General features: G+C 43.9%; 1 protein-coding gene across 11 annotated transcripts in view; it reads left to right on the top strand.

Moving 5' to 3' along the window:
* The window catches only part of HPCAL1 (hippocalcin like 1), a 1564223-nt gene that overhangs the window by 1431752 nt on the left and 117657 nt on the right, over nt 1-14814 (top strand). For all 11 annotated transcript variants that reach the window (XM_086926340.1, XM_086926339.1, XM_086926341.1 and 8 more), the window contains one exon: nt 6276-6381. In XM_086926340.1, coding sequence (XP_086782466.1) covers nt 6276-6381 — 106 coding nt within the window. The remainder of the gene's footprint in view (nt 1-6275; nt 6382-14814) is intronic.

Below are 14814 nucleotides of genomic sequence, written 5' to 3'. Positions count from 1 at the left end.
TGTGTGACTTCCCAAGACAAGTCCCCCTTCCAACTGGTGTTAGCTTTAAGCCAGTAAATAGACCTGTTTTTCAAGGCTGCAAAGTCTTCTTTGTGTTATGAGGGTAGGACAGGACATCCTTTAATATAAAAGTATAGGGTTTGCATTCTGGGGGTAATTGCAGATGGCAAAAGCAGGGATGCACGGAAATACGAGATGGTTGTCGATATTATGGTCTCTATGTTTGAGACTCCATTTCCAATGCAGCTGTGCCATTCAATTAGCCCTGTGGCATACTGATAGCTTTAGATGCGATAGTTTCTTGTAGTTGGTTAGTTACGTCAACTAAAGGCTTAGGAAGATGTGTATTCTTGACCTCTTGCGCTGAAGCCAAAACTTCTCATGCTTGATCCCTGTCCTAAGTTTTCTGTACTTTTGCCTCCATGTTTTGTCCCAGTGAAATTGCTAGTGCTGTGATCCGAGCTTCCATGGCGTCAAAGCGAGCAAGCAGGGGATAAATCTCCAGGTTTATTAAATTCTTACATTGATCAAAACATCAGTAAACAAAAAGATCCAAGGTATGCTGGTTGAGCAGAGGTGGTTTCACGCCTCCTAAAGTAGGTTTTGGCAAATGTCAGATTGCAGCCCTCCCTTTTCAGGCCCTTTCTTCATTGATAGAACTTTAGAAGTCCTTTGGGTGCTACCAGTAGTTTTATTCTGACATGCCACCTTAGTTCTTTTATTGGCCTTTAGGCTGGAATCAGTGCACAAATTGATGGATTCACCTCTCAATTGGGTAGTGCTAACAGGATGGGTTATTGCATTGGTCAAGTCAAGGACCAGTATGGGTCCGCCTCAGGATAAAAATGTATACTAAGGGATTGTATATTATCTGATTCCATTGAAGCATCGGGTATAATAGAGGCATTATTCAAAGATATTCTCCTTCGATTTCCATATTAACTACCCCTATAGCTCCTTCCAACATATGGGCAATTGCTGTAAACTTTGTTGGGGAGGTGATTCCGGTGTCATCCTTTGGTAATTTTCCTTCTGGCCATAATGACATGACGGTAAAGCAACAAAGCAAGTTTTAAAAAGACATATTCACTAGTATTTACTTGCCAATTCTATCTCAATCATAAAGCAGTGCCTACATCTATGGCCAACACATCAGTCGCTTATCATAGAAGAAGAACCAAAATATAACAAAGTCACTTTCTTACCCCAAGAATGACGGGCATAGATGGACCTGCTCTTGGCTTGGGCGTGGCCCCCAGGCATCCTGCACAGAGGGCAAATGATGTGTTTAAATAGCGCTGGTGTAACAAGTGTCAGCTGTTGGTCCGATATGGTTGTGGAACTCGTAGTCCCCAGCGATCGTGGTCTTGCCACTGGACACCCCCAGGGCATGAAAGATGGCCAGCAACCACAAAATCAGCTTCCCTTCAAGCCAGGTTCGAGGTGGCAGCAACACCCCAGCAACTGGTTTATAGATGCAGATGAGAGCAACGCATTCCCCTTTTAACCTCATGCGCGCTAGCGGTTTTCCCGCTGTGCGCTGAGATTTAAAAAACAATTCAGAAAAGGGGGTGGTGATGAACAGAGTGTCTGAATTAAGCAGACCACTCTTACCCAGTCCAAAGATCAGGGCTTGATCCATCACCGTTTTTTAGCTCACTGCACCATCCCAGCTCAGAACCTGGCTACATGCAAATTAGTCTGTTCCTGTCCCAGTGCATGATGGGAACAGGGCAAACCAAACTACCAAGCCAATTCTTATACTGGTAAGGAAACAAGCTCCATCAGGATTCAAGCAAGCCGGGCCGAAGATGGCTGTAATGCCAGAAACCGGTCCCCGGAAGCTTGTTTCCTTTCCAGTATAAGAATTGGCTTGGTAGTTTGGTCAGCCCTGTTCCCATGATGCACTGGGCCAGGGACAGACTAATTTGCATGTAGCCAGGCTCTGAGCTGGGATGGTGCAGTGAGCTAAAAAACGGTGATAGATCAAGCCCTGATCTGTTGACTGGGTACGAGTGTTCTGTTTAATTCAGATACTCTGTCCATCACAACCCCATTTTCTGAATCGTTTTGTCCACCATAAGCGTGGAAGGATATACTCAGATGTGAGTCCCTTGCTCACTGCACCATCAGGATTCAAGCAAGCCGGGCCGAAGACGGCTGTAATGCCAGAAACCGGTCCCCGGAAGCTTGTTTCCTTTCCAGTAAAAGAATTGGCTTGGTAGTTTGGTCTGCCCTGTTCCCATGATGCACTGGGCCAGGGACAGACTAATTTGCATGTAGCCAGGCTCTGAGCTGGGATGGTGCAGTGAGGTAAAAAACAGTGATGGATCAAGCCCTGATCTGTTGACTGGGTACGAGTGAAGTAGTGTGGCTCACTGGTTAGAGGCGGCAGACCCGAGAGCAGAGGACGGCCCGGGACCAGGGTTCGATTCCCGGCACGGCAGGTTTCTGGACCAGGGTCAGCGGACTCGATAATTCTCTCGCCTCGGTGCCCACTCTGATCAGCGATCACACTCGGCAACTCTGGGCATTAGCTTGCCTCATCTTCACTAACGGCCCCACCAGACCGCCGGGGATGCCTGGTCTCACCCTGGAGATACCCATTAAGGGACCATCTCTCAGTGAAGCCAGGAAGGGTTTCGCAGCGGTCAAAGCGCCTTGGGACCCTACGGGTAAGTAGTGCGCTATATAAATGCCTATACATTTACATACATTTACATTTACGAGTGTTCTGTTTAACTCAGATACTCTGTCCATCACCACCCCCTTTTCTGAATAGAGATTTTTAAAAAAGCAGCGTTACATGACGTGCTCAGCTCGTCATGAGCGCACGACAGGCATACCTCATGACAAGCTGAGCTCGTCATGAGCGTCGAAGGGGTTAATAAAAGTGAGGGAGGCAGTCAAGATACAGAGAAAAACAGGCACCCCGTTGGTTGCTGTTTATACACGCACAAGAGATTTCAGGGATTTTCTTGACTAACCATAAGAAAGCAGTCTTGCTACAAATAAGTCTACAAAAGCGTACTTTACTGAGATGGGCCAACATATGAAAGGTGATTGATTGAAACAGGGATTTAAGTGCCCTGACAACTTATAAAGAGGGGATACATTTGTTTGCCTAATCTAATAACAGAAGTGCTTATGCTTATCAAGTGGATATAAGCAATGTCCAGTTTTCTACATAAACTGAAGCATAGGAAAGTAGATAACAGCTACTATGTTTCATAGAGACATTAATTTTGCACATACGCATTTTCTACATGATGATAATTGAAAAAGTTTAAACGGATAGCGGCGATCTAATAATAATAAAAGCTACATTTGTTGTATGGACCATGAATACAGTATAGCTGCACACACATATAGATGTTCACTATGGATAATTATTTCATTAGGTTTGAGTGGTTGCTACCTACTGGAGTGGCAGGGATTGCTTCCAATTATAAACTCGGTTTACCATTATCAGAACTAATCCCCACTGCCTCTGAGACAATGGATCTTTGCCGTTGTTTTAGAGAAGATCAGAAGCTGTACATCACATAAATTATTATCACATTCACTAATCCATTTTCAGTCAATAATGAGAGTTTGATATGAGTTAAAGGGTTTTATTATTCACATATTTAGTCAATCATCCTCTGTTAAGGTTACAAGTAAATTTCATCAATCTTAGTCATTATAATCTCATTAGAAATCAATAATGAAAAAGTAATCAATCAATTACAATAAAAATCATTAAGCTTGATCCATAACAGAAACAGGAATGGGAAGAAAAGGTGTCAGTCCGAATCCAAAAACAGATCCATTTCCAGAGATCGAGAATATAAGCATAAAGCTTTAGCATCACATATCATTTCAATAAATCAATAATGAATCAATGCAGAACTTCTCACAAAGAGAGAGGTTCAAGAAATTCAGTATCTCAAAGTAGCTTGGAATGGGGATAAATGTGGATGAATGAAATGGATAAGTCTGGGTCTGCTGTAAGAGCATGAACTAATATAGACAATACATTTTATCAATGTTGCAGTTTGTAGTTCCTTCTTTCTTAGCCACCCGATCATCTTTGGATGCTCTCATGGAAACAGGATCATTCTCACCAAGAATACAATAGTCCACAGACAGCAATGTTGAGTGAAACATTTCTTATCAAATTCAATGTGAACTCTCTCAGATTTTTGCATCATTCATTCCCTTTAGAAATGCAGCATTTTCATATGTGAACTTTTCATTACCTCAATAAATGACAAATCCCTAATCCTTAGTTAACAGAGATCTTTATGTAAGTAGAAACATTCTGCAGAATTAAATGAAAACATGTATGCAACTATTATTTATTATGAAAAACATGTTCAAGAAAAGGTCAAGAAATAAACATTTTATGCACATTAAGCATTTCCTAGTCATGTCAGCTTGTCAGGCAATGTTGCTTCAGCCATTTCAGGCCTAGTACGAGTAAATATGGTTGCCTACTACCATTTTTGCATTAAAAAACACATTTTTATTTTGTATCGAAGCCTGCTCATTAAAAATGCACATTTATTATAAACAATATAATGTTCTCAATATTATTAAAGCACTGCCTCATGGCTTCACACAACATAGTACCTGCCCGACACAAGGACATATGTTTGTGTATTAAATAATAGTTTGATGAAGATAAAGGTTCTGGGAAGAATATAGGTAACTTCCCATCGTAGTGTTGGTGCTTAGTGGCTCTCTTCAAAAATGAATTGTATGTGTTTTCCACAGAACCACTTTGATTTAAGATCCCCAAAGTTCAGCAATCCGCTCGAAATGTATTGGGACATAATTGCCATAAGTGGATTAGATGTGTTAAAACATGGAAATGCAAACCTAAATTTTGGGCTAAAATTTTAAATTAGTATTCATATAATTCAGAGAAGCCTTGGGAACTTTAGGGTGTGCCTCATATAAGGAAAAGTGTCTCTTTGAACACTCACCTCCGAGTGCACCATTCCTATATTGCCAAACCTGGACCCAATTTTCACCATCCAACATCATGCTAGTGCATATATCCAACTGAAGGAAATGCATAGGGCCTTTTAAGGGACTAGATAGCACATATAAGCTAGAACATACCGTTCGCTTATTCTAGCAGCTCAGATGTGTATTGGTTACATTCTATGTCCAATAAAGTGTTGAGTAGTAGAGAGGCTGTCCACTTCTAAGCGTCATTTTTATTCTAATTTGATCTTCAGACCATGTTATCTAGCTGGAAGTCATCCTCGGGGATTTGCCTACTCTTCTTGTGGAAATATCCTTCACAGCGGATAGTTCACATCACTCAGGAACTCAAATCGGACTCCTAGCTCGTGCTGAAGTTCAGTTTAATCTTTGAAGTAATGTTGGAGCCTGTGGCTGATTGACTTGGTGCTTTTACAGTATATGTTTGTTTGCTGCAGACCATGTCTTCAGTTATGCATAGTGCCACTATGCACAGTGTTAGTATTACTTTCATGTTCTCCTCATTTTTGCCTCCCTTGTGGTCAGCTCCCCTATTATTTATATCATTCCCTATATAAAAAATAAGGGAAAATCAATAGAACCTTGTGACGGTCAGTCATGGGGACAATATTCTAGAACCTAAAAAATGCCCCAGTCAAAAGTCCAATATGGCACTTAACGGCGGCAACTGCAATGAGATGTTCAGAGTGATAGGGCTGAGTGGTTTGTAGAGGCCACTTTTCTATCTGGCCTATCTGTAAATGTTTAAATGATTCTCCTGCCGTTTTTCTGCCCTATCTACTTATGAGGCTGGGATTGTGCGTGATTAAACTAGTAATGGGGATCTGTCTACTTAATCTGTGCACTAGGAGACACTTTTGCACTACAGTCTAAACGTGCAACCTCATTATGCCTGAAGTACATACTTTGAACATGTGAGATACTGTGACGTTTTCAAAGTTATTCTGCATTTTTACATTACTTGTGCAGTAATGTTTTGCTACTCCCATGAAATGACTGATAGTAATGGGTGAGATTTTCAACAGATCATTCTATGCAGCACCTTCAAATACTGGGCCCAATTCACACCAATTTTCTTAAAGTCGGTGTGACTTGCGCTTGGCTCTCAAACTTCGGACTTTACAGGAGTAAGTCCTGCCTACTTATGGAAAGAATGGTGTGAATTTGGCTCAGTGTTTGATTTTTGCCTCCTAAAATTACTCTCAATTTAGCGATGTTCCAATACATACCATTGTCAAATTAATTTTAATAAAATAGTTTTCTTTTTCACATTAATCCAGGCAATCTACAAGATGGTATCTTCAGTGATGAAAATGCCAGAAGACGAATCCACACCGGAAAAAAGAACGGACAAGATTTTTAGACAAATGGATACGAATAACGATGGTATGAATTTAGATTGGGACATCACTTTTAGAATGATAAAACATGTAATATTATATACAGAACTTACATTTTGCATTATAGTCTACAATGTGTTTTTAATAGAAGAGAATCCTAAATGTGTTAAGTTAATATTTTGTATTTATTTAACCCATCTAGGGTACTGGTGCTCATATTTTGAGCAATAGTGATACTTTCTCAACAAAAAAAATATATATTTCATGAACTGCATAAATGACTTAAAATGTGGTTTACCTCCGATTGGAATCTGTGCTTGTTTAGGTTTGCTGTTTGCTGTATGCTTTCCGTTCGATGATGCCAGTTTATGTATTATCTTCTCTGATGTACAAATGTGTTTGTTTCCTGTCCGAATAATATGTCCACCTTATTCATATTTATCGACTTTTTGTGTATTTTTAACTATTACAAAGTACTAAAATAGTAACCCAATTTCATGACCAGTCTGGCGACATGTAGAGAATACCTCTCCTTTGAAAGGCTGGTAAGATTTAGCCCGGCCTCGAGGGTTCTTCTACCCTTAACATACACTGGGCTGGATTTGTAAGCAGAGATTCCAATAAGTAGCCTTATCTAGGCAATAGAAATAGAGGAAGGAGGTGCAGTGAATAATAATGGTTTAGGCAGTTCAAAGTTCGCCCAGTTGTTGCCAAGCATCATTTCCGGTCATTGCAGACAGAGCATCATTTGTCTAGCCATTCTTTAGCTTTTGTCCAATATCAGTGCAGTCCAGTCTTACAATCGTGCTACATATGAGACTGATGACCATTCCTCATTATATAATATGATGTGATATATCAAGATTATCAGGGTCTCTCGAAAAGGAAAATGGCAATTATATTTCTTTTCATAAATGAGCAATTCCACAAATAAGACATATCTTCCAGATGATTTAACTTGGTCTTATTTGAAATGTGTCTGATAAAAGCAATGGACAAAAAAATCTTGCATTTGCAAGACTCAGGATGATAGAACATTTAAGAAGATCAATGATACGCCAAGTGCTAGTCAAAAATTAAGCTGCTGTCGATGTAAACTCTTATAATTGTTGTGGGAAAAAGTTGTTTAGGAACTTGTTCGTTATTTGGAGCTAAAGTGATAAAAGCCGCGTACACAATCAAGCCTGGATGAGGTTTCACTGATTACACTATTTTGGTCTACCAAGAAAATGCCAGGAATTAATTCCCCATGAACCTCATACCTGACGTCTCAACTGCCCTCCATGTTGGCCTCGGTGCGGGCCTGCTGGCTGCTCAACGACTGGAGAGCTACTGCTCAATATAGCCTTCAGCAAGCGCCTAGGACAGCCAACACTGTTCACTGATCCCTACCTAACTGTTGAGAAGTAGATTTGACCAATGAGGTAGGTGGTAGTTCAAGGCGAACTGAAGAACGCAAGCAAGCTGAAAATGAGATGTAATGTGTGCCCATCTTTCTGTGTACTTGTTTGTCTGGAATGTCTCTATGCTTGTGTGCAAATGCATATTTGTGTGTGCATTAATTGATCAATGTGAGGTACCTACGGCACAGTCTTGACAATTAATGACATATAAGTGATACTGGGATGTAGCCTGACATTGACTGGTAAAAGGGGTTACTTCAGTCTCATTATGATATCAACAGTCATATGAAGTCAATACCTGGCCACATGGTGGTATTCAGGGCCAGCTTTAGGGCAGTTCAACCCGCTGACCTGGAAGGGGGACACTCACCTCAAGGAGGGCGCTGTGTTTAGCAATAACTTTCTGATTTAAAAGCACCTGCTACAGAGTTCCTTGTGCGTCCAGCTTTCAGGCAGCAATCAAAATGTTAAGATAACTCTTGTGATTAATGGTCCTGCTAGAGAGAGAGATTGGAGCTTTGTCTAGTGGGAGTTTTGACTCACCATAGAATAGCACAGAGCGTTAATTTCCCTGTTGCAAAGAACAGATCTGTATTTTATGTGGATAGCTGAGTGAATTAGTAAAGCCAGCCTTTACCAGCGCTTTCAAACAAATGAAATGTAGTTCAGAGAGGGGCTATGGAGAGATGTGGGGCACTTTTGCTTTCACGAGACTGAGTATGATAGAACATTTGAGAAGATTAATGATACGCCCAGTGCTATTCACAAATTAAGCTGCTGTCGATGGAGTGTGGACACTGACCTCAATGGGGGTGCTGAGTGATAGTGAGGGAATCCGTGCTAGAGATCATGGGGAGAGGGGCAAAAAAAGATTGTTACACCAGGTGCTACCAGTGTTAAAGCCGGCTCTAGTAGTATTGACTTGCAGGAGTCAGGGATCCCTGGCACATGGTGTTAGACTGAGAATGCGTTTAGCCGACTCCTACTAGCATTATGTGAGTTAAGTTAGCATTTGTGGCATCCTTTTATATACAGCTGCCATTTTGTAACATCATTGAAACTAAGTTCCTGTCTCATAATGTTTGCCTTAGCAGAAAACAGCCTCGATTGTTTCTCTATCATATTCAAGGTTGAGCTTCACTACACTAATTAATAGATAAATCTGTATCTGCATAACTTTTCTCTCGAGTAAGCCCTGCTCCCACCTCAGAGAGCCAAGCACGGGCAGGGTAACCTTGAAACTAAGATAGCATGTACCCGTTCTCAAGATGGTAGCTTGCTTTCTGTGCTCTTTTTGTTCATTAGTGCCAAGGCTGGAAAACTCCAGTTTGGGCGGGACTTTAGATGTATTGGTAATGTATATTTTGTGTTACCGTGTGGACGGGGGGCAGTCCCTTGGCAGCTTCTTAGGAGGCTGGTCAGTCTGGACTCTGCCTAAGTGAATACTAATAAAATAACCTTGGTTTGTATTCTCTACTGTCTGACCGACTCTTCATTTGTATGGAAGGCTGAGAGGTGGTAGCGAGTGACCCGGGTGGCCCTAATCAGGTCACTTCCTTCAGTTGGTGCTCAAACAGAGACTCCCATCAGGTGAGCCATCTTCGCCTGCGGACGGGTGAGGAGGAGGGGGCCTCGTCGGGTTGGATGGGCGGATCAGGAACAGCTGCCCCGCCTGTCTGACTTGGCGGTGCCTCGCCCAGTGGTCATCCCAACTGGGGTCTTGAAAGGCGAAACCCTTGGATCTGACCGTTTGGTCCAAAGAGTCGACAGTGGAGAATAACTTTGTTTGACCTGTATGCACCAGGTGAGTTTGGTTGGTTTTGTTTGTGGCTATGACGCCACTCTGATTTGTCTTTGGTGCAGTATGAGGATAATTTTTGGACAAGCGCTTGAACTTGTTTGAGTTTCTTGTGAACATGGTTTTGTTCTGATCCGGATTTGATGAGGTCGGTCGACCAATTATGGGTAAGATATTTGCAAATATATGCTTGGCATAGGTAGAAAAACTGTTCTTGTTTCAAGATGCCATGTTTTAGTAGATTATTTTGTGTGAGTTGTTGCTCTAGTGATGCTCGGTTGGAAAAGAGTCAGCCAGCGCCTCCAGAAGGCACCCCGAACTTTGAGATGTATGTTAAGTATTGCCTTGCCCCTATTATGTTTAGTACATTATGGCACAAATATTCGAGGGACAACGCCAAATTGCGGTGGCCGTTGACGGGCCCTTTTGATAAACAAAAGCATAATTTCCTGCAGGATAAATTGTTTGCGAGGAGAAGTAGTCAGTCGATATTTGATTCCCTCAGAACTTGGCAAAAGGAAGCTAAACAGAGATTAATTTAAGCAGAAAAAGAGGCCCGAAAGGTAAGGATGCAGACAGTGACTCAGAAAGCTGTTGCGTATGATAAAGAAAGGACTGAGAAGGGGATAAAGTGTGCTGATAGGAGGTTTCGATTGCAATGTGAAAAGTCTTATGTGGTTCGAGAAGAGAACAATACATTTATGGAGGAGTGGTTAGACACCCAACCTCCGCCACCATACGCCCCACAGAGAACATACCCTGCTGTACTACAACCCAGTCGTCTGTGTCTTCTGCCCTTGCTGCTTCTGTTTCTTCTGTTACTGACCCAGATGCTTTGGCTGCCGCGCCTCCTGCAGTTTCTGTGGCTTCGCCTTCCGCGCTTTCGATAACTGCTAGTCTCCCTGCTATGCCTATTGTGTCAGCGCCACTTCTCTCCCCAACCCTAATTCCATTGACTACTTTAGTGCCTGTTCCTTCTGTCACTACTCCTTCCCTTGTCCTTCATTCCCCAATGGTTCTGTGTTTTGGGACACCTGTACAGGGAGCAGGGGACGGGGACTGGGCAACTGCTCAGGAGTGACTGGGGCAAATATTGATACGATCGGATGTAGGAGACAAAGAGAAAAAGGCAGTAGCCAATCAGTGTGATGAGAGAGTATGAGCAGTTCGTGCAGCAGCATGCCTTTAGGCACATGTTAGCTACACTGATTAGATTGTGGGAGCTGTGCTTCAACCCTGCAGCACCTCAGATTATTTATAATATCAGGGACAATGTGTATGCAGCTGGCATGGCGCCTGAGGAGGTTTTTGCAAATGTTGCTTCGCTATTAGCTTATCGAGGGAGGCTGTTTGAGAAGAGCCGAAGACAGTGCCCCAGTTCCAGATGAGGGAAGTTCACCCCATATATCACCTTGAACTACCGGAGCTACGGGATCAGCAAAACACTGGTATTAAACAGAGAGTAGAGGGCCATTTCCAAGAACAATTGGTCTACACTCCGTGGAGGAGGAGTGAGGTATTGTCCTTTAAGACCCAGTTACCTGACCCTAGGAAAAACCAAACTATTATCCGGAATTCACTGAAGCAGCTTCTTTGACTGTAATGACGCTTGCTGACATTAAAATGTTCTTTGGTTTGCTGGTGCTGTCGACATTTGGAGGCAGGTGGACACACAGGATCACGTGTGGAGTTGGGTGGCACCTGGGAGCAGATCAAAAAGTGGGATAAAGACAGGAAACCTGGGGAGAAGGCTAAGGCTGAGATACCATCTTTGCCTGGTCGAATTATTACGTATATGCACTCTCTCATTCCACTGAGAAGGGTGGATTGTGACAAGTTAACGGCATGTCGCCAGAAGAAAGATGAAAGTGTGTCTGATTTTTTTCACTCGGTTTGAGGGTGTGTTTTTGGATTTCAGTGGACAGGATTTGTCAGTGGACGGGGGAGTCTGACTGTTTGTTAATAGATTTGTTATGACCTGCTTCCTGAGATCGCAACTCGGTTGCAGACTTCAGAGAGTACTGGGACTACCTCCTCCCCTTCTGTAAAACTGAGTATGGAGCAGTATTATGAACATAGGGAGAAGAATGAGGAGAAAGAAACGGTAGAAGCATTGACTTGGAATGCATGAAGGATTTACCAACAGCTAAGGATGACATGGGCACATGATCTCATTACTATCATAGGGTTAGCTTGTTGTTGGTGACTGCATGATTACGATGCCTCATCACTGAACCTTTCGTTTTATTTCTTTTTACTATGTTGTGCTGTCATCTTGTTGCTGCTAATTTTTAAAAAATTACCTGACTGCCTCATTTCTATTAACTTCGACACATGACTAATATGTTTCGCTGTTACCTTGTTGCTGCTAATTTTTAAAAATTCACCCGATCTTAATCTCCGTTCGCATTTCGCAGCCGCTCTCGCATTTTCTTAGCTTGCCAAGCGCCCCGGTCCACCACGGGTTTTCCCGTTTGCTGTGGAGGGTGCCGGCAGACATTTACAGCCCGTACCCTCATTGGCTTTCTGAGGGTCACGCGCTGCGTTCCACACGGGCGACGCCTTATTTAGGCTCCATGCTCCCTTCTGCGCCCAGCGGGCGTGCGCTGAAGCCGCGCCTAAGTCCAGCCCGTCTGCGCCCGTCCGCGCTGAGTGCGCGCCAGGAGCCAGGGATGCTGGCCAACCTCATGTTTGTCCCCAAGGATGTGCTCTCTATTCTATCCAGGAACTATTGGCACTGAAGCCCCCAAGATTGCCCTGTCACCACTCCTCTTACCCCGAGGCGAACCCAGGTGAGTTTAGTTGTATGATTAGCCATTGCTGTCCCATTACGTCGAACACTTCACAGATGCAGCTCACCGCTGGGACTCCAAAATCTACTTCTTTGGTTATTGAGGAGGGTTTCCTTATTAATGTAAGATCTTTAATTAAAAACAACATCGCCTTTAAAGACTTTGTTTCCTCTAGGAGACCCTCCTGGGTCTTCATCACGGAAACCTGGGCGTCAGAATCCTCAGGTCCCGAACTCGTTCATGCTATCCCAGAGGGCTGCGCTCTATCTCGGATGGACAGAATTGGGCGAAGAGGAGGAGGTTTGGGCATTTTATATAGGAACTGTTTCACTTGTCGTACCGAACATCTTTCCGCCCCTACAAACTCCTTTCAGGCTATGTATTTCTCTCTTAACTCCTCCCCTACAGTTTCCTTCTCTGGCCTCCTGTTCTAAAGGCCCCCTGGCCCTAGGACTGTCTTTATCCATGATCTGCTAAAGATATTACAATCCTTTTTCGACAGACCCAATATTACCTTGCTAGGTGACTTTAACTATCACCATGAAAATATGAACTCCAGCGATACTTCCTATTTGGTGGAATCCCTAGCCTCGTGAGGCCTGATGCAACTTGTGGATAGCCCTACCCATTCAGCCGGCCACACGTTGGACGGAGTTTTTTCCAATGCTTCTAGATAAAGAATAGGCCCTCCCATCCCTCAGACCATCTGGCTGTTCCGCTAGAGTTAAAATCCTTCTCTTCTCTCCCCTCCACCTCCGCAATTAAGAAATGGGAACTTAGAAGGAACTATAGGGAGGTTAATAATGCAACTCTTGCCCCTTTTTTGTCCAGCTTGAGGCCCCTCATCTCGGGGGATACTAACGCCGCTGCCCTCGAACTTTCCAACTCCATCTCGAGAGCAGTGGATGTTCTGGCTCCCGCTAAACATCACTATTCGGCCTGAAAGAGACCTTCCACACCCTGGTTCACTGACTCGCTCAGGCTGTTAAGGCAGGGATGCCGAAAACAGGAGAGACGCTGGCGGGCCCACCTTGACCCCTAGGAGAGAGATGTGCACAAATGCCTCCTTATGGAATACAAATTGGCTATAATTGAGGAAAAGAAGGCTCATTTTGTTAGCCTGACGTCCTCGCTAAACTCCCCCCGAGACTTGTTCAAGATCATTGACACCCTCTCTAACCCTCAGACCCCGGACCCCATAGTGGGATCTCCGGAGTTGTGTGATAAGATCTCCACTTTCTTTCATACTAAAATACCAGATATTTATAAGTCTCTTGAATCCCTTAACCTTGACTCAGGTGTCTCCTACCCTCCTACCTCTTTCCCGCCTAAGTGTCGGGTGAGTGAACCCAACCCCAGCCTCTTAAACTTTCCCCCTTACCCCTGAATCGCTTACCCTGCTCCTTGATAAAACAAAATCTGGTTTCCCTCTGGATCCCTGCCCTCTTAAGATCCTCAAGGAGTGCAGGGAGGTGATCATTCCTCCCCTTTTAGAGGTGTTGAATCTAGTTATTATGGAAGGAAATTTTCCACTCTCGTGGAAAATGGCGGTTGTTAAACCCCTCCTGAAAAAGGCCACTTTGGATCCTGGGGTGTTGAAGAACTTACCCCCAATTTCTCTGTTACCCACCCCAGCTAAAATTCTTGAGTCCCACCTTAACCATCATTTAAGCGCCTTCCTGGATGACGCTAGCTTGTTGGACTCTTCCCAACAAGGTTTTCGGAGAGCCCATAGCACGGAGTCCGCCCTCACGGAGGTCATTAAAAACATCCGATCGAAGGTCGACATGGGCCAGACTACCCTTCGGGTCCTGCTCCACCTCACGGCTGCATTCGACACCCTGTCTCCCTCCGTCTTGATTGCCCACCTTCGGGAGATTGGAGTTGGCGGCTCAGCTTTGAACCTCCTGACCTCTTTCCTTAGAGGGTAAAGCTGGGCGAATTCCTCTCTCCCTCTAAACCTGTGCAGTGTGGGGTTCCTCAGGGATCTTCCCTGAGCCCCACACTTTTTAACATCTATGTGGCCCCACTAGCCAGGTTAGTACAATCCTTTGGCCTAGAGGTGTTGTCATATGCTGACGACACCCAAATCATGGTTTCCCCCTCTCAATCGGTCAGCCTCTCCGCCTCTAATTTCCGGAACTGCATGGAAGCAGTCTTCTTATGGATGATCCAGAACTTCCTGAAGTTAAACGAAGAGAAGACAGAGGTCCTGATCTTCGGGGGTAACCAGGATATCTGGTCGAGTGACTGGTGGCTGCCTTCCCTTGGGGTGTTTCCTCTTCCTTCTCAATTTGCCAGGAATCTGGGTGTACTGATCGATTCTACGCTATCCTTTGACCATCAGGTCAGCAGGACTGTTTCCACCTGCTGTGGGATCATCAGGGTTTACACTTCCTCTCTCCCGAAGCCCGGAAGCAGGTCACTGTGGCTCTCGTCTCCTCGAGATTAGACTACTGTAATGCGCTCTATTCAGGTATCAATAA

Source organism: Lissotriton vulgaris, chromosome 6 (genome assembly GCF_964263255.1).
Source record: "Lissotriton vulgaris chromosome 6, aLisVul1.2, whole genome shotgun sequence".
Taxonomy (NCBI): domain Eukaryota; kingdom Metazoa; phylum Chordata; class Amphibia; order Caudata; family Salamandridae; genus Lissotriton; species Lissotriton vulgaris.
Note: the sequence above shows the minus strand (reverse complement) of the source record. Positions and strands in the feature narration are given on the sequence as shown.